The following is a 23,743-nucleotide window of genomic DNA, read 5'->3' on the forward strand; positions in this document are numbered from 1 at the left end:
GTTCAAAATGTAGCGCTTTTTTAGCCTACAATTTCTAAATGTGTTTTTAATAATACTGTCCTAAATGCCATTTGCTTTTATTTTCTATACCTCTTCATGTGAGCAAGGTTCTTTAATTATCATTTGTGATATTTTTTGCATAAAATGGAATAAAAGAATATTTAACATTTTGCGACGAAATTATACCCTATACGGACCTTTTAAATGTTAAAGATCTAGTAGACCATAGTCCATTTAATAATAGTAGTAAAGAGTAGTACGAGCATGCCATTCAAAAGACGATCTATAATTATAATGTTTATTTTGTAAAAAGAACAAACCGGAAAAGTAACCCTATTTCCTCTTTGTGGTGAATCTGCTTTGAGGCGTGAGCCACGTCACCTCCTCTAAAACAAGTTTCCCCCCGGACCAGTGAGCGCATAGCTGAGTTGGCAGGACAGATAGATGCTTTAGACCTTTATCACGTTTGGGCTTCTATTAGATAAAGATCCTGCCGACTGGAGGATTCACTGGAGTTGACTGTAAACGCTTTAGCTGCTTTTTGACTTTTTTCTACAAGTACATTGTGCATTCACGTCTGCGCCTCTGTGGGGTGGACGTGGACTTTTTGGGGCTCTGCAAAACTTTGGATAGTGGGGGAAAAGAACAGCTATGAATATTTTTCGTCTTGCCGGTGACGTGTCACACCTTGTGGCCATTATTATTCTTTTGCTGAAGATTTGGAAGTCCAGGTCATGTGCAGGTAGGTCAAAGCTGACATCCTTGCCTTTATAATAGTTAAAAAACATGTTGTGTTGGATTCAGCTGTGGCGAAGTTCACACATCTCTATAAGGCCTGTTGCACTTTTCAATGAACTGTATTGGACGATGAATCACATTTTTCTTGTTCTTTCTATAGGCATCTCTGGGAAGTCTCAAGTGCTGTTTGCCCTGGTATTCACCACCAGATATTTGGACCTATTAACTGTTTACATCTCTGCTTACAACACAGTTATGAAGGTAGGTACCACACAACTAAGTGTCTGTGTAACGAATAGGGTGTGTCATCTCATTTTAACCGCAGCATAAGCCATATAGTTAGTAAGAGCTAATGTAAATACAACCACAAACCACAATGTACGCTGTTCTCAAATTATTATTTAGTCACCAACCTAATGCAAACTAAAATGGAAATCCACCTTCCTGTTGTACTCAGGTGGTGTTCCTGGCTCTGTCCTATGCCACAGTTTACATGATCTACATGCGCTTCAGAAACACGTATGACTCTGAGAATGATTCATTTCGTGTGGAGTTCCTCTTGGTGCCCGTTATTGGACTGTCCTTTCTGGAGAACTACGCTTTCACCCCAGTGGAGGTTTGTAGTAGTATACATACTACTAGTTGCTTTTAGATTTCTTCTTGTCGTAAATCAAGTCTGACTTTCTTTCTCAGATTCTGTGGACTTTTTCCATCTTCCTGGAAGCTGTTGCCATCATGCCGCAGCTCTTCATGATCACCAAGACTGGGGAGGCGGAGTCGATCACCACACACTACCTGTTCTTCCTGGGCCTGTACCGAGCCTTATACATCGCTAACTGGATCTGGAGGTACCACACAGAGGGCTTCTTCGACCAGATCGCTGTAGTGTCCGGAGTCGTGCAGACCATCTTCTACTGCGATTTCTTCTACCTTTATGTCACAAAGGGTAAGTAGATTCTAAATTCCCCTAGTTCCCTGTACTGTACATAAGATTTGAATGAATTTTTTGGGACAAATTCCAAAACATGCCACTCGGACAGGAAACACTCAACTAATATTGGCTCAGTCTTTTATCCATTTTCAAGCCTCCCATATCAAAAGCACAGTATACTTTTGCAGTATATTTAACACAGTTTTCTACTATTTAAACACAGATTACAACTGGACAAGCTTTTTGTTAGTTTAATCAGTTCACTGACCAAAGACAAAGGAAACACAACAAAGCACAAGTCACAATGTGAAGATATTTTATTTACTTGGCCAGCCACAACCACACACTATGAAAGAAAGTTTACAAAGACGAGTGGATCTGGAGCCTTATCCTGTCTCCCTGATTTCAGAGGGTGTGATTGACATGCGGATTAACCAATCAGAGAGACGCATGCTCCGTTCGCAACAAAAACAAACGTGGCTGCTTACACGCAAAAAGGAGAAAAAGCTACATAAAGGACTGAGAAACAGTGTGGATTATTACAGAATCAACATTCGAAGCGCCAAACTATTACTTATTTCAGGTAAAAGAAGTATTTTGTTCTCAATGTCATGAGAATTTTCGAGAGGAGATGTCTTCTGCTACAAATTAGCCGCTGTGGTTGGACCGTCTCAAGTTTCCAGTCCCTTCTGGATTCCGACTGAATGTAGAAGGGACTGGCTGGTCAGGCAAATATTTTATAGCATCACTGTATTAGAAAGTGCTAAATTTTCACAACATTGTACAGGTCAATAATATTTAATACAGATGGGGGGCAGCTAAAATTAATACTGAGGAAATGTTTTTGTTGTAATACAGAAAATTCTATGGCTGAATGACTATAAATTCTTCAGTTCAATGGTTCTGAAATCACCTTTGCAGGTTTTGAGAAAGTGATGAATTTTGAATGTTGAAGTTTGAGAACAGTTACACTAAAAATACAGTGATTAACACACACACAAATATGTCATCAGGTGCTTATGATGATCAGATACTGGCCATGTAAATGTACCCAATTTCTCTACAGTAATTGCAATAACTTTCTTTTTATTTCTGTGCAGTGCTTCGTGGAAAAGGAAAAATGTCACTGCCAATGCCTGTGTAGGAGAGAGGTCCACAGGCCACAGATCACCATGTGCCTGCTACATCCGCCCGTCCAAGAGTATGAAACTGTAAATATAATTAGCAAAAAAAGGGACTCATGATCTGACTGATTAAAAGGCTCAGATTGTCAGATTCTTCATTGAGTGTCAATCATGCCCCCAATAATCATGCAAAAGGGAATGTAGCGATGTCAAGTGTTTTCTTATTTGTGATATTTTTGTGATTTCTTGGGCTCTGCTGAGTTTATGCATTTTTCACTAGTTCTCCCAAGATCACTTATTGACAAATGCATTACAGCTTAATTTGCTCTCAATTTTTTCTTCATTTATTCTTCCTTTTTTTCTTTTTTCTTTGTATCTTTTTGTGTTTTTTTTTTCTTTTCTTTTTTTGTCAAGTATTGTCATGTATGCAGTACATGTTGTGTTGGCGTTCAAGGGCTATTTGCCATGAAGCAATATCCAAAAAAGTATGCCAATTCTAGGTCCTAGTCAATTTTAAGCAGAATTGCACACTATTTGTACACCTTTTAATAATATAAAGAGTCTTTTACGTATTCTTATTGTATGTTATTTGACCAGGATGTTTACTTTTCGTTGCCCCACCCACAAAAAAAAAAAATTCAAAGTGTCATTGTTGAAAGACAAATACTGTTATGTCCTCTCAATGCAAGAATGTTTTGCGATGCTTAGAGAAGACTTTAGTTCCTTCTCTCATGGCTCCCCCTACCACTTTGGCTGCTGAACCTATAGAAAGTGGGGAGGCCGCCAAAGCAGCTATTTTCTTTATCGCTTTTCCTTTCCCCTTGTTTTTACCCACAATCCCAGCTCCTTCAGCTGCACCTTTGCCCATCGCCGTCACCAGTTCACACCAGAATAGTCTCTCTGCTCTTTTTCTGGCCTCTTCGTCTTCAAGCCTCCTTCCTTCAACTTCCTCTCCTTGCAATTTAAGCCCATTTGTTGCTTTTTGAGGAGACGATACGGAGACGTTTTCACCCATCATTCTTTCTTGTACCTCCTTCATGGCCCTCTCAGCTTCGTCAAACATATCTCTGGTATAAAACCCATTTTCATTTTCAGACACCATCTTGTCTATCTTCTTCATGAGGTCCATTATCTGCTCTGAACTTTCTGTATTGCTATTATCAAAGACATGATAGCCTCCATGACAGCCACTTACAAACTCTGATAGCTCCTCACTCTCCCCAACATAGTCCTCTATACGTTTTCCATGTAGCTTGTCTCCACAAGTAAACAAAACTAAAGTGTATTTCAAAACTTCAGAGCCAAAAGTAGCTTTAATCCAATCCAAGCAGTCTTTCTCCTCTTGAGTAAACTTGCAGATCTGGACTGTCAGTATGAACAGATGGGGTCCTGGTGAATACAGTTTTATGCATTGTCCCATTTCGTGTATGACCTCCTGAAGGGACATACTGGTGTGGAAGAAGCCAGGAGTGTCCACCACAGATATGCTCACTTTGTTTACCTGTCCGCTCTGTTTTCTACACTTGGAGGTGATGGAACAGGGAGAGGTCTCTACCCAAAATGCACTTCTGCCCAGTATGGTGTTGGCTGTAGAGCTTTTACCACTGCCTGTCCTTCCCACCAGAACAATTCTCCAGTCACTGTCAGGGTCAAGGGCGGATGTAGTGCATTCTGCGATATAGAATTAAGTTTATTATAGTTACTGCTAAACAGGCAAAAAAAAAAAAAAAAACATAGCCTGAGTAAGAATGCATGACTTCAGTGCAATTTTTTGAACTAATCACTGTAACATTATTTCTTTTATTGAAGATATCAGCGCATAGGCTTTAGAATACAATATTAGTGAAAGTCATCTATATCACTCTTTCAAATGATTGTCTTTCTTACAATAAATTAAGTAGTCAGTTGAGATTAAATCGACAAAACACTACATAGACATAGTATTAACTGATAAAATACTACAGATGAATTGCACAGTACACCTGCATTTATTCTTTGCGTATCTAGCTTGCTTGTCTTCCAGCACGTACCTTTGAGTGACGCAGCATTTTCTTCTGTCGACATCCCTGCAGGCTCCCAAGAACTAGGCCTACCAGGCTATTTCCGCACAAGGGTTTTTCTGTCAAGAGAATAAGTGTCGGATATGGCTTATGTAGAGGCTCAGATTTGTGCAGCAGAAATGCCAGACCACTCAAATGGAGTGAGTGGGCGCAACTTTGTACCACGTGACGGATTTGATCCAATTTCAATTCCAAGATTTGGACCAAGTGTATAGCTACTAGATTTGATCAATCGTACGAAAAGAAATCGTATTATTGTACAATTTAGGATGAAAAGAAGTCTTGGACTTCGATCCGTATTTGAGTATGTTGTCCACTTGGTGGCACCAGAAGACTAGATGATCATATTAAAGGTCCCATATTATACCATTTTCTGATTTATATTATGTCGTTTCCCCATCACAAACATACCTGGAGTAGTGTTTTGTTTCATTCACTCGTTAAACACACTAACCCTGCATATTTTTCATATTTAGAGTCTATCTCTCAAACATAAAACACTGTTCCAACTTGTGATGTCATATGGTAATACATGAAGTGGGCCACTGTGTTTTTAAACTCCATACACCTTCACTAGAATCATTCGGTTAATATCAGCCCCGGAATTGCCATTTGCTACTGAACTAAAGGTAAAAGGAGCTGTTAACATGAAAACTACCACTTCATGACAGTGGTGGAACAGAGCATTTTGAGCTTTGGAGATGTAGACAGACTAATAATAAAGGGTTGCTCAAATGTGTGAATGAAACAAAACTAACATTCTAATATGGCTTAAAACTCACAAGACTCAATTTTGAGTAATATAGGACCTTTAAAAAGGAGGCTACTGCCTTAAAGAAAGCAGAACACAGTGCAGACCATTTCCTTGTGGTTTAGATAGCTTTTACTCTTTGTAAACATACAGCAAACATATTTTGAGGTACCTATTTCCTAGACATTGTTTTAGTTTAAGGAATGACATCACCTTTTACTCACACATTTAATGTGGTTTCTTGGTGCTAAAATAAAAACACTTTTTCACATACATACCCTGTACACCGGAGAAATAATAAAAAAAATGTAAAAGTGAAGTGTGATAGCCAACATTAAAAAGATATGGTTACCATGTCTTCATTTAATCAACCAAATAAATACCTTTGGCTTTTTGGTACGTTATGTTGTTTTTTTTAAGTTGTTAATTGATTAAAAAACAGAGAGACACTTGATTTGTGTGGTTATATATAAATAAGCTACCATTTGCCCATAATGTTGAAAAAAAAATCATCCTTGTTTAGGACTGCTTGGTGAAGGGTTGTCAGTCATAATATTTACTATATATATATATATATATATATATATATATATATATATCTTAGTCTTCTTAGTACTAGCTTTGTTTTGTCTCACTGTAGTGTAATACATAAAATTATATAATATCATGTTTATTTAAAAACAAAAAGAGAGAGCCTGAGAAGGACTTTTTTAACATTGGTGAAACAATCTGATACATGAACAGTACTTTTTTGGTACCACAGCTCTACTCATGTGCATAGTTTACCTAAACTATCTGTACTCTAAAAAAAAGGTACCAGATGTACCAGATGGATTTGTGGATCTGTCAAGATGAGCTGTTGGTTGGTCTGTCCCACTCCACCTGGCTCCTCGCTGGAAACCCAGAGGGCAGCTGCAGCCTGTCTGTGTCCTCAGAGGGAAAGTTTAAGGTGAAAATAGGTCTTCTATCACCTTCAGCGACAGGCACTGCTGTGCTCTGTAGATCTGTATTCTCAGTGAGGGTCACAGTGTTGCTACTGGACTGTGACACCAACCCATCTCCACTGGTCAAGACTGGATTTTCTAAGTTAAAAATAGTATTACTTTCACTGATCCCCAGACCAAAGCTCTCTAGCATGTCCATGACAGTGGGGCTGGAGGGGTCACTGGGGATCTCTTCTTCAATAAGTGTCAGAGTGGGTATGATATCCACCAGCTCAGCCATCTCCATTGGCCGAATGACGTCTGTGATGCTTGAGGGGTACTCTGGCTCTTCACTCTGGGGCACTTCCACATTTAAAACTGGATAGCCTACTTCTAGTTGAGCTGCAGCTGCAGGTTCCAGTCCTGCTTCAATCAAAGTACTGGCACATATTAACTCAGGCTGGTCCAAACTGGTCAAATCCACAGTTGATGGTGAGGTGATGTCAACAGGGTACCCTCCCTTTGCAACACCCTCCATTAACACCAGAGGGGGCTCTTCAGGGATAGATGTGATGATCCCAGTGGGAGCAGGCACCTCTGCTGAGACAACATTTGGAGGAGTCACACTCAGATTTTCTGAAAAAACAATATGAACAAATTAGTGTTGAATAATTGTTTCTAGTTTATATACAATAATGTGACAAATGTGGTATTTCTTGAGCCTTGTGTTTGAAACTGACATACTTTGTTATGATCACAGACTATTAAAGAATAAAACACTTACATTTTTTAAGAAATACATACACAAACAATTCACATAAATTTTGCATGTAACACTTTGCTTTTCCTTGATTGATTGTATTTGAGCATTTGAAACACCGGTCTGTGCTGTTTTTAGATGCCACAGCCTTTTCACATTTTTTTCTTATTTCAAAAATAATATACACTGAACTGTAGTTATTTCCAACAGTTTTGTACCACTCTGCTAAATGTACAGTTTAGAGCCAGAGTCTTAAATTTGATATTTCAATATGAAGGTGATATTGTTAGTACCTGAAATAGTTCTCTGAGGTGGTATTCGTCTGGGCCACGTCAGTCTGCCAGTCAGACTCTCCTCCTCTTCCTCTCCCTCTGGGCGCGGGGGTGGGTCTCCTCCCATCACCAAGCCCAAAGGCACTGCGCCCACCCACTGCCTGGACCGAACACACTGAAGACAGTCCATGATCCAGCGCGCATCCCGCCACACAACATCCAGCCTCTGTAACATCCACACAAAAGCTCCTGAACAGTGACCTTTTTACAAGCAGTTCTATTGTTTAATCTATTTGTTATAGTTAGTCTCCAAATTGAAGACGATGCTTGTCTTTCTGCAATTGTCTTTTTTTGTAAGTGCTCCTCACAAAAATAAGACAGTTTTTGCATTAACTTGTTAGTGATCCTGGTCCCTGCTTACATGTGCTAGTTCAGTGATGCGGTTGAGGCGTTCCCGGGCCTCCTGCACCTCTTTTGTGTCCAGAGCCTCCCTCAGAGCCTGCTGGGCCAAATGAGTGTCCAGTTCCAGCCTCACCCAGGCTTGGCAGTAGTGAGACAGGAAGTCACGCTCGTACGTCCAGAAGTGAACTGAAAAAACAAGAAATTCATTAGTTCATAATTTTGACAAAGAGCCAATCCTGAGCTGAATCTGCCCATGGTACCCTGCAATTAGGTGTTACAGAACTAAAAGATTCTAGTATATGAGAATTGGTTTAAAATTTATTAGAAAACTTTGCATGGAGATCAAGAAAAACTACAAAGGATTGTTTGCTGAACCAATTTAATGAAAATCTTAAAATGACTGGACAAACAATATTGATTTTATATCATCTGATGTCGGCCTTCTTGCCCTTTGGTTGATAAGTGAGTGAACCCCTTTCAGAGATTCCTCGACAACTGTTTTAGTATAAAAGAATAGTATAAAAAGTTGTTATTATTTACACTTTAGTCATAACTTACCAATTTCAAAGATCTGCAGTGGCATTGTCAGACCAGGTTCCTTGGTCCCCACTAGGGGCCAATAACTGGAACTGAAATCCTCACTAGGAGGCAGAAGGAGCAATAAGGACAGCTTGTCTCCAAACTGCACAAGTTCCCGAGTGTAGACTCCATACTGATACGCCTGCCAAAAGAAATACAAAAGCTAAAGAATTTGTATACTATGATATACCCTGTACAGAAGCACAGAAAAAGGAAAAATTAAAAAAAAAGTAAATAATGTCCAGATCCAGTTGTATTGGTTAAAATTAAGCATATACACTTTTAATGATTCACCCCTGAGGAGTAGAAAAACATGAATATCATGAAACACAAAAGAGTTTACCCTGTAGAGGGGGATGTTGAGCTTTGTCAGCAGATGTGTGATGGCCGCTCTCAGGGATGTGACAAACTCCACCAGGCTGCTCTCAATCAGGTTATCATCGTCTCCTCCACTCAGCAGGTTCTGGACACTGCCATTGACTGTAGTGTAAACATGACTCTGAAGCCACGCCCACTCGTCCCTACCACACCATAAAAACACACTTATGTAATGTCAGCTTACTACAGTTGAACTGTGAGGTCTGACGTGTTGACGTATAAAACAAGTTTGTGTGTGGCAGACAGTACCTTGTTACGTGGGCGTTGTGTCGGACCCTGGTGTGACAGAGCAGATTGGGCAGCCTCTGAGGCACCAGCACCCGGATCTGCTCCACAGAGCTGCACAGCTTCAGTATCCCAACATAAAGACCAGGCTGGGCCCACTGGGTGCTGTGGCGGTGATATGACAGCTTGTCCTACACGCAGATGGAGATAACATGGTTAACTTTTACTTACATGAACAGCAAGTCTGCTTCTACACTGCAGCTCTAAAGTTCAATTTATTATAATGCTGTCGTGCAGAAACTGTGTGGTAGCAACTTGGGCCAATTACTACCAGCAAGAAGGTTTTAGCCAGATGTTCACTTACAGCAAAGAAAGTTATTGAAATATTTTTGTCAATGAACTGGATAAGTAATGTGGGGTTCAGCAAATAATGTATAGATGAACTATGGCTGAAATTCAGATTCCACACGATAGTATCTTATGATTATGGGATGGGACCAATTACTGTAGCAATACCTGAACTGTTATGTTGGTTTCTGTGCAAGTGGAGTAAAAAAAAGTTACACTTGAGCTTTGAAAGTTGGGAGACTTTGGATGTGTTTAATCTGCCAAGCTAATTTGTTTTGTGTGCTATTTAATTCCACTACATTAGATTTAAAGTGTTATCTTAGTTTAGCCAGGGAGAAAAACATTGCTCAATAATCCAGTCAGGAAAGTCAATACACTCAATCACTATGTACTCCTTGCTTCAATTCACTTGCACTGCTGCTTTGCAATATGTCCCACTGATGAGTCACACTGCTTTTCTTTCTTTTTCCCCAAAGAAAAAAAGGACATAGAAAGCAGTTCACCTTGAGCTGTTCATAGAGCATATCCATGGCGGTGGGCTCAGGCAGCAGGGGGGTCCGACTCCGGTTCTTTTCCAGCCGTACGATGGGCATCCAGTGGAGCGGCGGGTCAGGGGGACTGTGAGTTAAGTGAGTGAAAAGGAACACATTTTTCAGCTATTTTCAGCAACTATGATCAGAATCACACAGCAGCCAGTGATATCCAAGGACAACATCTGTATGGATTCAGGGCAAGCTGACGATTATGCAAGATTACAACATTATTTCCTGAGACATTTGTATGAGACACTTTAGTGCCTGATTGGGTGTGCCTCCTACATTGATTAAAATTCCACCTGGGAGAAATTTATTATGTTTTTTCAAAGAAGGACACACAGTTTCTAGTAGATTAATAAGATAGCTCTGACCTCTATCAGTAATCAGAGGTCGGAGCGCCCTCTGCTCTGATGAGGGCAAAATCCTTTAGATTTAAGCTTCAGTTTTCTCATTACCCTGCTCAGTGTGTGCCAGGTCCACTTATACCACAGACAACACTGTAAAGACCATTAGGTTATTTTATGTCCTTGTAACTTAAGGAATGTGCCTTAATTTGTAACAGCAAGTAATCATACAAATACAAAGCAGGGTCTTGCATTGTAAACAAGCCCAGAAACATGTTCTACTACAAAGGGGGGATCCATTATTGTAAATATAAAGAGAAAAGGTTGTACTGTTAATAATGCCACATGTCTTACTTGGGAAGGTTGGAGAAGTCCTTCAACGTGACTAGTAGCACATTTCCCTGGCGATCTTTCAGAGGCTCATAGTAAACCTGACCTAAGTCCATCATTCCTAGAGAAGACTGCAGGCAGACCAGATAAACATGAGGATGAATAATTACCAGCATATTAGAGTCTAATTTAGTAGGAAGTGGTTGTGGGGTGACAGGAATGAGATATTAGCACTTGGAAAACTGTGGGTGGAGGAAGGGGGTGTAAAAAGGTAATTAAGCTAGCAATGAATGTGGTTCACAGCTTCTTATCAGAAAAATAAGCTGCTTAACTTCCTACCTGCAGCTGTGAAACTGCTTTTAAAATGTTGTGTCTGTTCTGAAGCAGGGAGGAGGAAGATGAATGAGCAGAGGCTAGAGATTGCTGCAGCCATGGAACTTGTTGCCACGCACAAGATAACTGCAAAAATAAAACATAAATTCACAGAACACAAGTTAGACATGAAGAAGGGGGAAAAAGGGGGGGAATGTGTGACAGGTTTGCTTTGTTTTAAACTACCACAATATGCAGAAAGACAAAAGAACATCTGTGTTCTTGATGCACACCTTGGCAAACCAAAGAAAGTCCTGTGTGATGGGCGTGGAGCAGCACTGGATCTCCACAAGAGGTATCTGATCTTCAGCTGTCACCAGGATGTTGTCCTTGTAGTGGAAGACAGCTGCCAGGTAGACACCTCTATTCATGTCAAAATATAGGACATCAAGATATTCGTACCGCTGTCAGTCACAGCCACACATGCTTTATACTGGATACTGCGCTGTCACATGAAGCTCAGAATTGTGAATTAATTACATGTAATTACTACCCTTTTCTCCACCCTCGCTTCATTTCCTGAAGTCATAGTGTAAACATGGACTTAATTATATACTCGTACATTTAAATTGAAAACCCAGATAATCAGATTACAAAGTCAATTTTCTGATTGTTCCCTGTTCTCAGTAAAGTTTTACTTGTCTGTTTGCTCAACTCTGTCAAATTCTATAGTCTATAATGTAATAAAATTGAATCAATGAGGAAAAAATACATTTTAATAATTAAATTATAATACTTTAATTTACTGCAAAATTATTCCTTTTTAAAAATAATTTACGATGATGTCAAATGACAGTTACCATATTATGCAAATGAGCTTTAAATCTTGTTATAATGTTGTGACCTCATCAAAAACATAACTGGATTTGTTTTTTGTTTTATTCATACATGTTTGAGTAACCCTTTATAATTAGTGTCGTCTACATCTCCCAAGCTCAGAATGCTCTGTTCCACCTTGTGATGTCATAAAGTTGTAGTGTGTTTCAAGTTAACAGCTCCTTTTATCTTTTGTTCAGTGGATGGGGAATTCCAGGGCTGAAATTATACAAGTGATTCTAGTGAAGGTGTATGGAGTTTAAAAATATCACTTCCTGTATTATCTGACACAAGTCTTTTCTGTCTGAGAGAAGAACTCTCTTTGTGATGAGGAAACAATATTATAACATAGATCAGATTAACACTAGCCTGGGCCCTTTAAACAAAGCATAGGTTTTAACGCATCAAGCAACCTTTTTCACTTGGTCAATGGTGCATTTATTTTGTCCAACCAGTCCACTGACTGCTCATTGCAGTTCAGAGCATTTGTCACTCACTTGGTCTCTGTCACGCCCCACTGACCCCTGCCACTGAGCCACTCATTAATCTTTAGACTCATACTGTTTAAATGTAACTACTCCTCTTTGGCCAGAACAAGATAAGAGTTTGGACATCCTTTGTTGTTTTGCACCACTACAATCCCATCACTTTAAACTGCTTACTACCGGTAGCCTCAAGACACAGTGGGGACTGGTGATGTGGGAGTACCGTTGGAGAAGACGAACAAACTTGGTGGCGGACTGGAAAAGCTGTTTGATGCCTCGAGACATAGACAGGCGCTTGCTGGGACTCTGGGGCTTACAGCTCTCTGTAGAGTAGAGGAGAGGAGGACAGCATGACAATCTTCATCTGCCAGTACTTTCACAGCTACTCAGCATCTTTCTTTAGTAGAATTTCTTCTCACGTTGCAGATGTTTAAATTGTATGAGCTAATATCGTAATACAAATCTAAAACTCATTTGTTAACAAAGAGTAATTTGATGTGGGTGAGAGGACTGAGTGTGTTCACTGCAATGTAGATCAGTATTTCCCAATGGGATAGATTCCAAAATGGGTCGGGGAGATGTCAGTGGTTTAAAATGTAGTGCACATGCCACTAACGCAAGAAATATTTGCCAGGAAAAGTAGGTCAAGAAATTATTTACAAACCATGTCATGGTATATTCTAAAATCAGCCATATAGTGTATTTTCGTTTGCTATCTCAGTTATAAAAAATATATTTAATGCCATACTGTGGAACATTCCAAGCAAAGCAAAAAGGTCTCCATGGGAAAAGCAGGTGACAGTCCACCATCTACCATGAAAGCAAAAATAGTTCAATCATAAGTTTTAAATTGTTTACAGTGGTCCGATGTTATTCCTCATTTACATAAGCACTACCCTAACATAATCAAATTATTCACAACGATGAGTTTATGAACACTTTTCACAGCTATCAGAGAATGTAGTAGGAGTTTTGCCTAACAACAAAGCTAACAACATATTGATTCATAAAACCCACGCTGGAGACATATTTTGACCTCAAGAACTGCTTTTACAATATAGGTCTATTTGTATGGGGGGCAAGACAAAAGAACATTTTGTTCAAATACATGGGAATAAATGGGTACAGGGGCTTTAAGAGCACAAGTCTGTTGGGAAAAGAGGGAAAAAAACAGCAATTACCAATCCAGATGTCTACTCAAGCGCTCCCACATCAATGTTCTTTATATTCTTAGCAGCAAAACACTGTGCTGGTGTAGTCTCATCATGTGCATCAGTGTGTAAATATACTCAGTGTGCTTACCTATGCAGTATCCTCTGTACTGTGGTTCACGGGCATCTTCCAGCAGCTTCCTCACAAGGCCCTCGTGGTTCCTAAACAGCGATTTCACACCCACGCACTCTCGCCAACCTGCATGGCAAACAGTTTTTATAAAAAGTTTCGTTTTGATCCCATTAAAACAATCTTTCAAGACATCAAAAACTAATTTACAAGTCAGTCCATAGAGGCGCTTCTTTTCATTGTATCCTGGAGATTAACAGGCAGAAAAGGTTGGCTGTAAAACTGCAAAAATAACGATGTGTGTATCATTTGGATTAGTTTAATTTGTGAAATGGTCCAGACTAATCAAATGATCCACAAAAGAGGTATTCTGTTGATGCCTATTTGACTTCACTGAGCAATTTGAAGAGGAAACTAAGAGCAAGCAATTCAGTGACAAGAAAGACTATGTGCGCCCTATTCTCCTCAGCTCTGTGACATGGCCCATTGACTTCTTTGACTGCTTTAGGTCTCCATGTTTTAATAATTCATAAATCCACAGACTGACCACTGGATAGGAATATTGATTATTTGAAATCAGGACAGCAGAAATGCACAAAAAACACCTATGGTTTGATCTTAAAAAATTATAACTATCAAAATTCAACTACCGGTAATACAAAACGAGCAGAGGTGAATAGTAAAAGTAGTTATATTTGTTTCAGTCCATAAGTACTACTTACTAATGGTCAAGCAGGTAATGGAGGCATTTGTAGTGGTGCAATGTAGGACAGTATAGTGTAGTTTTTATTATGAACCAATGATAATAAAGATCTGCAGTTCTCTATACTTACTGGAGGGGGCAGCACTAGCTGGGGTAGAACATTGAGGTTGGCCCCATCCTTTTATATTGTAGGCACTGACTCTGACAAAATAATGTACGCCCTACAACACATAATAAAACAAAAAAAAACATGTTTATTTTTTCATATAAAGGGGTGAATGTTGTTGCAGGTCTTACCGTTGTCAGCCCCTGTATAGAATATGTTGGGTTTTTGGTCTCTGTAACTTGGGCTGAGCCAGAAATACGTTTGAATGTCTCTGTGTTGCTCCATTCCACTGCAAACACAAACAGGCTTATTCACAGTTGGTTCCCTGGTTTAACTCTGAGACCCTGGTGTGGGAAAACCGAGAATTTGAGTGTTTTGGGATCATAGTGTAAAGAGGCTTAATCTACAGTTGACTGCACAGTCGTTTAGGATGAAACAATGAATGAAAAGGCAAACATGCTCAACTGTTTACTGTCAGATTATCAGAGTGATCACATTAAGGTCAAATTAAGGTAAACACATTAAAACAAGAACCAGTGTTACCATGTGATGGATTTTCATGCAGTTTATTTCATGTAGTGGACCCCAGGAAGACAAGTGACCACTTTTTGGAAGCTAATGGGATTCCAAACAAACAAAATATATAAAAAAAAATCTAAATAGCTTACCTCTGTAACGTGTAATAAGACCAATGCCTGGACCTTCTGGTTCTTTGATTACCACTAGCAGGGATGATGTGCTCGTCACAAGTATGGACACATGAGAGGGAGGACCAGGGAGCTCTAGAAAAAAACAGATCTATGTTCAAAAAACAAACAGCAAAGTTTTCTTTGTTGTATAAGTTATTAGTATGTATGTAAGCCTAAGCAGACGATAATAATTCAGTGGTTTTGAGTAAAATATCATCAGTGACCAATGAATGCAGGAGTGAGAACTATGGGGAAGTGAGGAAAGATTACAAGGCAGTCTGATCAATTTTGAATGCATAGCATCAGACTGTGGGAAGACACTGAGGCCAAAGTGGAGAAAGATCAGCACAGGCAGAATGTGGAATCAAGAGAGCTCATGCAGAGAATAGATGAAGATGTAGATAAAATGACACTACTTGACAGAACAGGAAAATGTTAAATGTTTTAAATTATAGTTATTAATTATATTAGTTATAGTTTATAATTATTTTGTTTTTTGTAACGACCAACACTTTGTAGTTTTATGATGACCATGATATGTCTATAATTTATTGAAGCTACTTGTTAGGTCATAGGCCAGCAAAATTTTTGACATTTATGCCTGGCATTTATGTGCCTGTGTTAGATCATAAAATGATGGGCTTCTTATCAAACCTCACAGATGTTTAGCTTATCAGCTAAATATTTATTTTTCATTTTATTTATACTGAAAGATTTTCTCTGTAAATAGTACTATGCATTTCAGATGCCAATACCAAACAAGGCCCTCAACTCATTATTTTGCATCAAATTTCTTACACTGTAAAATCATAAGATTTGAGATTTTAATTGCATTTTAAACCCCCAACTTCAAACACCAAAAGGAATGGATGTTGATTTGACTGTATGTATTTGTATAACCCAGCCTCATCTACAGAGAGCATGTTGAAGTGGAGTTTGAAGAGGTCCCAGTGTCTGTCCCTAAGAGCTGACCTGTTTTGTTGAAGTTCTCTCTCATGCGACAGTACAGCTGCAGCCTGAGGCTCCAGAGGCGGATCTGTCTGTGCACATCTGCCTGAGCCTGCGGTCCAGCCACCACCCTCCTGACCAGCTCCTTCTTCCTCTCCTCCACACGTTTACTCGCCAGCGTCACCAGAGTGTCCAGCTTCAGAGCCCACTCTGCCGGGCGACTCACTGAGAAGAAATACATTTAACAGCAAGAGCATGGAATGCATTACAATATATTAGCATGTCATTGTAGCCTGTCCCTGCTTTAGAATCTACTCCCAGTACAATATTAAAAATTGTTCATTGCATACATATATATAACATTATTGAGCCTGTTTCCACTACCAAATTATTATAATTACTTGGGAAATGTAATTAAATTAAATAGCATAACATGAATGGATTACAGTTTTACTAATTATTATTTTAACTTTTGCCATTGTGAAACTATAACAGAGAGTGGTTAAATAGTCCCCACAACTAAACTCTCAATCAACATGTCTGTTTAACACGTCACAAATAGAAACAATGAAACCCTCAATTTAAACACAGAATAAAACAACTCACATATAGGGTTATGACGGGCTCCAGCCTTTGTCAGCACATGGAGCAGAGGTGAATTGTGGGTAAGTGCTGCCACATCCAATGGAACCAAACCCTGATCACTGACACGGTTCACTCCTTTCTCCTTCTCCTGCTCCAAATCCCTGTCTCTCTTCACTGCCTTCTCCCAAATGCTCTTCTCCCAAATGCTCCCTCCTCCTCCTCCACCTCCTCCACTGTTCGGAAGCTCTCTGGACAGCAGGCTTTGCACGGCCAAAGTGTCCTCATTTTCCACAGCCTCCCACAGGGTCTTGTACTAAAGGAGGAACATGAGGAGTATTTAAAAAGAATATATATATATATATATATATATATATATATATATATATATATATATATATATATATATATATATATATATATATATATTATATATTTTTTTTTTTTTTTTTTTACAAGGCAGAACAACTGATCATCCAGTGAAAAGAATACTGCAGATGAAAGTCAATAAGAGACATTAATCTATAAATACATCACAAAAGCCGTCAAGGCAGAGATAATGAATGCTCAAACGGTGAGCGACTAATGTCAACAAAGGATTTCATCAAAAAATACACACACAATAAATTAGTTTTCTGTTAGTTTTTTCGTAATATATATTGTGTGAAATGAATGGGTATTAAGATTAGAGAGACTACAAGATTAAAAAAAGTATTAAAATGATTAGAATTACTATACAAAGAGATTATTATTACATTTGGTTGTAATGCTAAAATTATTAATAGAATAGAACTGATTTATAATTGGTACATTATTAAACATTTGTACATTCAAGTCAAGCTGTTCTTGACTACAGAAATCTTAACTAATACATTAGTAGTTTATTATCAGTTTGTAAAATTTGTTTTTCAAAGTATGTTTAGCTATTGAACCAACTGTAGCAATAAATAAATATTAATAGCAATTGTTATAAACATTAACCTTTAATTATTAGTATATGTAATAATTTGGAAACATTTAAATGAGGAAAAAATATTGTTACATTCAGTTGTTTAGGGCTTGAAGATTTGAACAGGTTGCACAAGTGTTACTAGGGTTCAAGTCATTTCATAGAAAAGACTGAGTTTGTTTTGAAAATACACCTTAGTTCTTGAGCTTCACCTATAGCCATAGTTCAACTATGATATTGAGTAAATGTTTAGTGTTTTTATAACTCATGAAAATGTGACAGTGAGACCAAACTGCCTTTACTTGAACTTACAGCATCTGCAGACTTGTTTGAATGTTTGGGCATCTCTGTTTCGTCAGTGCCCGCTGCCTCTGCGCCCCGCAGTCTGACAGACAGATTCCGATAGATGCGCTTGGGTGAGACAGGCCCCAAGGATCGGCGGCGCTGGGGTGGGTTCCTCATGGATACAGACATTACAGGAATTGAGAGAGAGGCGTGGAAGAGGGAAGGAGGGTGCAGGGCAGTACTGAGGGGCGGTGGATTAGTTATGAACACATGGACAAACAAGTAGAAAATGGCACACTACAAAGCTGCAGACAGATGTTGAATTGAAAAAAAAAAAAATGGCAGATGGCAAAAGTATGAGAAAAGGTAAAAGTCATTAGAGACCTGTAAAGAGAGTACAGTGGGAAAAATCAATATAAAGTTATAATGGACTATATATATTGTGTCTGGTTCTTGTATTGTTTAGCTACTTTTTTGCTGACATAAGACTTGGATGAGTAGTGCCATGGTGCACTCAAGAGGTATAAACACATAAAATAAGAATGCTGAAAAGCCCTGCAGCATCAACAAGTAAAACCATAAAAAAAAATACTTCTAATAGTTGGGTCAGGACACAGTGAAGTTATAAAAGATTACAACTGGCTAAAAACAAATACGTATGGTCAGGTGAAACAGCTCTTGTATTCACAATAGTGGTAGTGGCACATGTTACAATGATCATATTGTTCAGTTTTCTGTGACGCAATTTAAACTAAAGGAATGCTTAGACTATAATAAAACTACAAAACTATAATATTTGCATGTTTTAACAGAAAAAAACATACTTAGTTGTAAAATAAAGACTCACAATTAAAATTTTGGTGAGCTCCAGTCTTTAGGCAGCACATTGAGCAAAAAGCAGTGTTGCGATATTCAACTGGATGAAAATCATTAAAACCTGTAAACAATACAATAAGAAAAAATATAAGAATATAAATGTATGTTTAGTAGGGATGTAATGACATCCAAATCTCTCAATACAATATTATCACGATATGCATCTCACGGTACGATATTTATTGCAATATCTTGAAGAGGCTGATATAATTGTAGATGGGACACTTTTTTGCTTTTAAAATGCCCTGACAAGATTTTGGTGTGAATTATTTCAGTCGCAATCCCAAGAATTCAAGTCAAAAACATATCTCTTCATGATGTCTGCGCTGAAATTAATCATGGGATATGTAGTTCACATTGTTCATAAACTGTTGCTTCTATAAAACCATGCATTTAAGCAAAGGAACTTGTGATTCGATATATTATGACAGCCCAAGATATTATTGTGAGATTTTTGATGATACGATATCACAATATTTCAGTTATTGTTACATCCCCAATGTTTAGTATAGGCCTGTCACGATAAAACCAATTTAAGGATACATTTAACGATATATTGCTGAAGTAAATATAGAATAATAGATAATATTGAAACCAAACCATAAAGCAGAATATCCACAAACATATTTTTTAATATTTGCAGAATACAACATTTGGTTTATAATTCAACCTTCTTCAGTTTCAAATCTTATCATACTGTAGAAAAAATTACAAAACAATTCCCACTAGTAAAAAGGAAAAGTACACACAATAAATATTGCCCCCCTCCAAATAATTGTTCCATCTATCATGTATTGAACGATAAGTCGATATAGTATTCATAGTGACTGGCCTGGTATAGTATCATAAAATAAAACTGTGAAACTTTCTTAATGTATTATACCTGCCCGAGAATATGAAAGTCAAAATGTCTGCGTGTGTGTTCTGTTTCCCCCCTTTTCTCTTTGCAACACCGCATATTGCCCACCCACAGATTTTCATTTTTTCACTTTGATTTATCATGCTTTACGCTGTGTGATCGACATGTGTATTATTTTACCACACAGGAAATACTAGTTTAAAACAAATTGAGGAATACTCTATACCTCTGTGTATCTGATTTCATGTTCCCTTTTGTAAACATGAATGTTATTGCAAATGGAGAAGCAATAGCACCCTGCAGTAAACCTATGTGTGCAGCAGTGTAATAACGGCTCATTATCAAGTCTCTTGTTCACGGTGTTACTTCAGGCTTGGAAATCCATCTCACAATTTTTTCCATAGTCCTTTCTTCCTGCTTCTCCTCCTCAGTCAGCAAGCCCTGTCCCTGCTTTGTTCTTATTCCTCTCACCCCTTCGTCTATTTTCACAGTGCAACAGTTTTCGGCAATTTTCTTGTCACTTCAGTTTACATCATATTCACAGCATTGAGAACTGAAGAGCATCTTTGAACAAAATGGAGGGGAGTGCCCAGAGTCTGTTCTGTCTCTGTCATCCTAGTCACTCACAGCCACTTAGACAGGCTGACAAAAAATTTCAGATATCAGCTCTATCATTTTGTGAAAGTAAACCCCACTGACTGTGCTGCATTGTGTAAAAGCAGCTGCTCCTCATTCTTCTAGACCACAATAATATAATTTTTTTGCTATTGTCGTGTATACAAAGATATAGGGGTATTCAAGCCACTGTTTTAGGTACACTTACCCAACCCAAAGTTTGTTTATTATGTCTTCTTACACAAGTTGCGGAAAATGCTGATGGGGACAGATGGGAGAGAAGATTAACTTGTAGGAGGACGCATAAACACCTGCGGGACAAGAAACAGTGTATTTGCGACCTTTTTGTGTTGCTGTTGATAACAACTGTATTATCTGGGTAGTGTAAAGTACCAATACAGAGTATTATAAGCCACAAAGAGATACTTATGACTCTTTAATCAAGATTATGCTATGTTGCTTTGTGCTTCTGTAAGTGAGGCCAAAAGTACAGTCCTGAGTCTGCTTATGGTTACAGCGTCCCAAATACATCTGATAGCATATGAACCTCAAAGGAGCAAATTTGGTTTCACAAGCTCAATGTTGCGCTACATTTGTTGTTACATGGCTTTATCAGCGCAGCAAGTGGTGGTCAGAACATACATAAAAGGGCCCATATTACACTATTTTCTGATCTATGTTAAAATGTTGTTTCCACATCAAAAACATACCCAGAGTTTTGTTTTGTTTCATTCACACACAGAAACCCAGCATATTTAGACTTCTAGAGTTCTTCTCTCAAATAGAAAACACTCTGCACCACCTTGCGATCTCGTGTGGTAATACAGGAAGTGCTCCACTGTGTTTTTAAACTCCATACACCTTCAGTAGAATCATGTGCATAATTTAAGACCGGGAAGTGCCAATCTACTAAACAAGAGGTCAAACGTACCTGTTAACTTCAAAACTACCACTAATGGCATCACAAAGTGGGACATTTTGAGCTTTGGAGATGTAGACAAACAAATAATCAAGGGTTACTCAAACATTTGTGAATGAAACAAAACACAACTCCAGGTATTTTTAACACAATGGAATCCATGCACTCTAAAGAACTAAAAATCGCACAAGGAAAAATATAGTTAAAAGGCCTTTATTTAGATGGCCAAAGCCAACATGTTTCGACCAAACTGGTCTTCATCAGGGCTGGCAACTCCGCGTATGTTTTTGATGAGGTAACAACATTATATCATGACTAAAAGCTGATAGGAATCAATTTTACGTAATGTCATATAGTGGCCTTGTAGTCTACATCATATAGCCTAGTTATTAGGTTCTTTTTTCAGACCAAAGGTTGGTGTGAAAAAAGAACCTAATAACATAAATTATCGGAAGACCAAATGAACCTCATCGGATCATATAGCCTAGCTGTAACGCGATACTAATAGGCCTATGTCTAATTTAGTAAAAATAGTGTATTACATTCATTAAACGAATTCTTTTAGACTTTTAATAAGATTATATGTTTTACTACTACTCTTCTTTTCCCTATTTTAACTGGAGTATGAGTTTAAGTGTGGCTAAGTAAAACACAACCTCTGCTAGACTATACAACAAGGTTAAAAAGTTCAGCCAAGTTTAGCAGAACTTGCAAAGGTGAATGCACTAATAAAAGCTCCAACATACATAACATAACTAAATAAAAACAAAGTGATCCTGGCTGTCTTACCGTTTTGCGCTCCCCTTTTCCCAAGTTGAAACGACATTTAAATTACAATGAAACTTCCTAAACCTCCAAAATATTCCATCACTCCGGGGTTAGGAACTTTTCACCACAGAGGGGTGAAGACGCGCCTGCACCACGGCCTGCACGCTGTAGCACAGTGCGCACAAGATGCACATCAGGCGCGCACACTCTCCGCCCTCTTACATTCATTCAGTCAGTCTCCGCCCTCTTACTTTATTTCACTGAGGTCTATTTTCAGGAAGCTATGTTGGCGATTTGGGATTGTTTGGCTGTATACTCAGTGGTTATTAATCTGTGTTGTATGGAGTTATCAAATTACAATTTTAATTATGTGGCGTGTAAATACAGCAGCCTAGGCCTACAGGTTCAGCGTGCAAGATTTTGTGTGGGGTGTACAGGAAGTGGTTTAACACGTCAAAGCAATCATAAAGCTGTCAGTCCACATAGGTATTTTTTCCATTAAGCATAACTCACCACAAGTTTGGTTTTTCATGTTGTTTGTTTCATCTGTCTCTAAAGCAATTGCTGTGACGTTACAAAGTTGTCAGATGGGTGAAAGGTGGTCTCACACGTTCAGAGACCTATTTTTGTCTGTCTCAGTATAATGGTATTATTTGGCGTGCAGGATATCCTTTTACTGTGTGTTTGCAGTGATCTGTGCATTCTCATCATTATCATCAGCATTATCATCAAAACACAATAACCAAGCTAAGACTAACTTCTCTCCATATTTTATCAGCAATAGTAATTCAACTAAGACACACAATTTCAATACTTTGCAACACAACAGAAAACATAAATCAGCAGGAAAGACCCTTGAACACAAACTTCCTAATTTGGAATCTGACATTTGGGCCAAATTTTCAGATTTCCTCTCGGCCAAATATATGACAACCAGATAATATCTGGGTGACCCCCTTTCGGTGACAGAAAATGTGTCCATTATTTTTACTCATCTGGCTGACTTTGCAGAATTCATTATACATTTTTTTTTTTTTAGAAGATGGCCAGGCATAAGTTTAAATTTGATTAAATGAAAATGGGTAAATGCATAAATATTACATATCCAAGTTAGAGTCAAACTGATTGGCTTCAGCCTCGTCACGTGTTTATTATTATTATTAGCCAAAAGACGCTAAACACTGAAAGTGTGATAACGACTGTAGCGAGAAAATAACTTCTGTATTGTGATTTGTAAGTAACATGACTTAGTGTAGGGTGACCAGTTTTTCAGAATTAAAAACTGGGACATCCCCGGTTTGGAGTTAGTAATAATAAAATTGTGGAACGAGTGCGTAATTAATGTAGACTGGACTCGGCCCATTCATAACTAACGTGAGTATAGTCACAATTTCTTTGTGTATTGGTCATTTTAAGAATCCTTTTCTGTATTTTACTTTAGCAAATGACAATATATGCCTCTTTTTACTGTGGGCAGGTGTCAGATTGGTCAAAAATAGGGACATCTTGGACGTTTCTTGTATAAAACTGTGACAAATCAATGGTTTTGTATAAATCTGCCGTGACGGGGACACAGGGCTCAAAACTGGGACTGTCCCGGGTAAATAGAGACGTCTATTCACCCTCACTTAGTGTTTATTTAAAATACAAAGTTTGAAACATAATTAAATTATTATCGTAACACTGTTACAGTGCTATTAGGTGAAGTTAGCTTTTAGTTATTGCTAGGTCTTGCTCTGGTCACGCCTCCGTAATTGCTTCGCGTTTCGTTTTTTCTGACAGATTTATT

At 38.4% G+C, this 23,743-nt stretch overlaps 3 protein-coding genes across 6 annotated transcripts; 1 reads left to right on the forward strand and 2 right to left on the reverse strand.

Annotated features, from left to right (window-relative positions):
• Nucleotides 1-361: 361 nt before the first annotated feature.
• On the forward strand, nucleotides 362-3,365 carry kdelr3 (KDEL endoplasmic reticulum protein retention receptor 3). Of its 2 annotated transcripts, XM_055152640.1 has the most exons (6): nucleotides 362-742; nucleotides 899-999; nucleotides 1,196-1,354; nucleotides 1,432-1,684; nucleotides 2,079-2,252; nucleotides 2,770-3,365. In XM_055152640.1, the coding sequence occupies exons 1-6, from the start codon at nucleotides 652-654 to the stop codon at nucleotides 2,811-2,813; spliced, it is 822 nt and encodes a 273-aa protein (XP_055008615.1). In that variant the 5' UTR covers nucleotides 362-651; the 3' UTR covers nucleotides 2,814-3,365. The 2 variants fall into 2 exon arrangements, with proteins under 2 accessions (XP_055008615.1, XP_020782871.1); XM_020927212.2 differs by lacking the exon at nucleotides 2,079-2,252.
• Nucleotides 3,366-3,430: 65 nt separating this feature from the next.
• On the reverse strand, nucleotides 3,431-4,941 carry LOC110162271 (GTPase IMAP family member 7-like). Its single transcript, XM_020927139.2, has 2 exons — nucleotides 4,824-4,941; nucleotides 3,431-4,464 (listed from the first exon to the last, which is right to left on the reverse strand). Exons 1-2 carry the CDS (start codon nucleotides 4,855-4,857, stop codon nucleotides 3,473-3,475), a joined length of 1,026 nt encoding a protein of 341 aa, XP_020782798.2. The 5' UTR covers nucleotides 4,858-4,941; the 3' UTR covers nucleotides 3,431-3,472.
• A 690-nt stretch (nucleotides 4,942-5,631) lies between these two features.
• On the reverse strand, nucleotides 5,632-22,120 carry LOC110162344 (ankyrin repeat and fibronectin type-III domain-containing protein 1-like). 3 transcript variants are annotated; one of them, XM_055152638.1, is made up of 21 exons: nucleotides 21,976-22,120; nucleotides 20,476-20,525; nucleotides 18,765-18,854; nucleotides 17,945-18,301; nucleotides 16,708-16,999; nucleotides 16,126-16,326; nucleotides 15,133-15,246; nucleotides 14,656-14,753; nucleotides 14,489-14,579; nucleotides 13,677-13,784; nucleotides 12,598-12,697; nucleotides 11,307-11,436; nucleotides 11,041-11,160; nucleotides 10,726-10,832; nucleotides 9,995-10,109; nucleotides 9,168-9,334; nucleotides 8,884-9,061; nucleotides 8,520-8,682; nucleotides 7,981-8,147; nucleotides 7,581-7,785; nucleotides 5,632-7,163 (listed from the first exon to the last, which is right to left on the reverse strand). In XM_055152638.1, the coding sequence occupies exons 4-21, from the start codon at nucleotides 18,104-18,106 to the stop codon at nucleotides 6,451-6,453; spliced, it is 3,231 nt and encodes a 1,076-aa protein (XP_055008613.1). In that variant the 5' UTR covers nucleotides 18,107-18,301; nucleotides 18,765-18,854; nucleotides 20,476-20,525; nucleotides 21,976-22,120; the 3' UTR covers nucleotides 5,632-6,450. The 3 variants fall into 3 exon arrangements, with proteins under 3 accessions (XP_055008613.1, XP_055008614.1, XP_020782884.1); XM_055152639.1 differs by having other exon boundaries at nucleotides 17,945-18,089; nucleotides 20,476-20,578; XM_020927225.2 differs by having other exon boundaries at nucleotides 20,476-20,578.
• Nucleotides 22,121-23,743: the final 1,623 nt, after the last annotated feature.

The sequence above is a fragment of the Boleophthalmus pectinirostris genome, unplaced genomic scaffold (assembly GCF_026225935.1).
Source record: "Boleophthalmus pectinirostris isolate CB_2022bp ecotype Guang Dong unplaced genomic scaffold, ASM2622593v1 HiC_scaffold_17, whole genome shotgun sequence".
Taxonomy (NCBI): domain Eukaryota; kingdom Metazoa; phylum Chordata; class Actinopteri; order Gobiiformes; family Gobiidae; genus Boleophthalmus; species Boleophthalmus pectinirostris.

Coding starts and splice junctions, on each gene's coding strand:
- LOC110162344 (XM_055152638.1), bottom strand. CDS start 18,106: ATGTCTGTATCCATGAGGAACCCACCCCAGCGCCGCCGATCCTTGGGG. Junction 12,698..13,676: donor GTACAGAGGATACTGCATAG/GTAAGCACACTG, acceptor TCTACTCTACAG/AGAGCTGTAAGCCCCAGAGT. Junction 11,161..11,306: donor ACTTTCTTTGGTTTGCCAAG/GTGTGCATCAAG, acceptor TTATTTTTGCAG/TTATCTTGTGCGTGGCAACA.
- LOC110162271 (XM_020927139.2), bottom strand. CDS start 4,857: ATGTCGACAGAAGAAAATGCTGCGTCACTCAAAG. Junction 4,465..4,823: donor AAATGCTGCGTCACTCAAAG/GTACGTGCTGGA, acceptor TCTATATCGCAG/AATGCACTACATCCGCCCTT.
- kdelr3 (XM_055152640.1), top strand. CDS start 652: ATGAATATTTTTCGTCTTGCCGGTGACGTGTCACACCTTGTGGCCATT. Junction 1,355..1,431: donor ACGCTTTCACCCCAGTGGAG/GTTTGTAGTAGT, acceptor TTTCTTTCTCAG/ATTCTGTGGACTTTTTCCAT. Junction 2,253..2,769: donor CAAACTATTACTTATTTCAG/GTAAAAGAAGTA, acceptor ATTTCTGTGCAG/TGCTTCGTGGAAAAGGAAAA.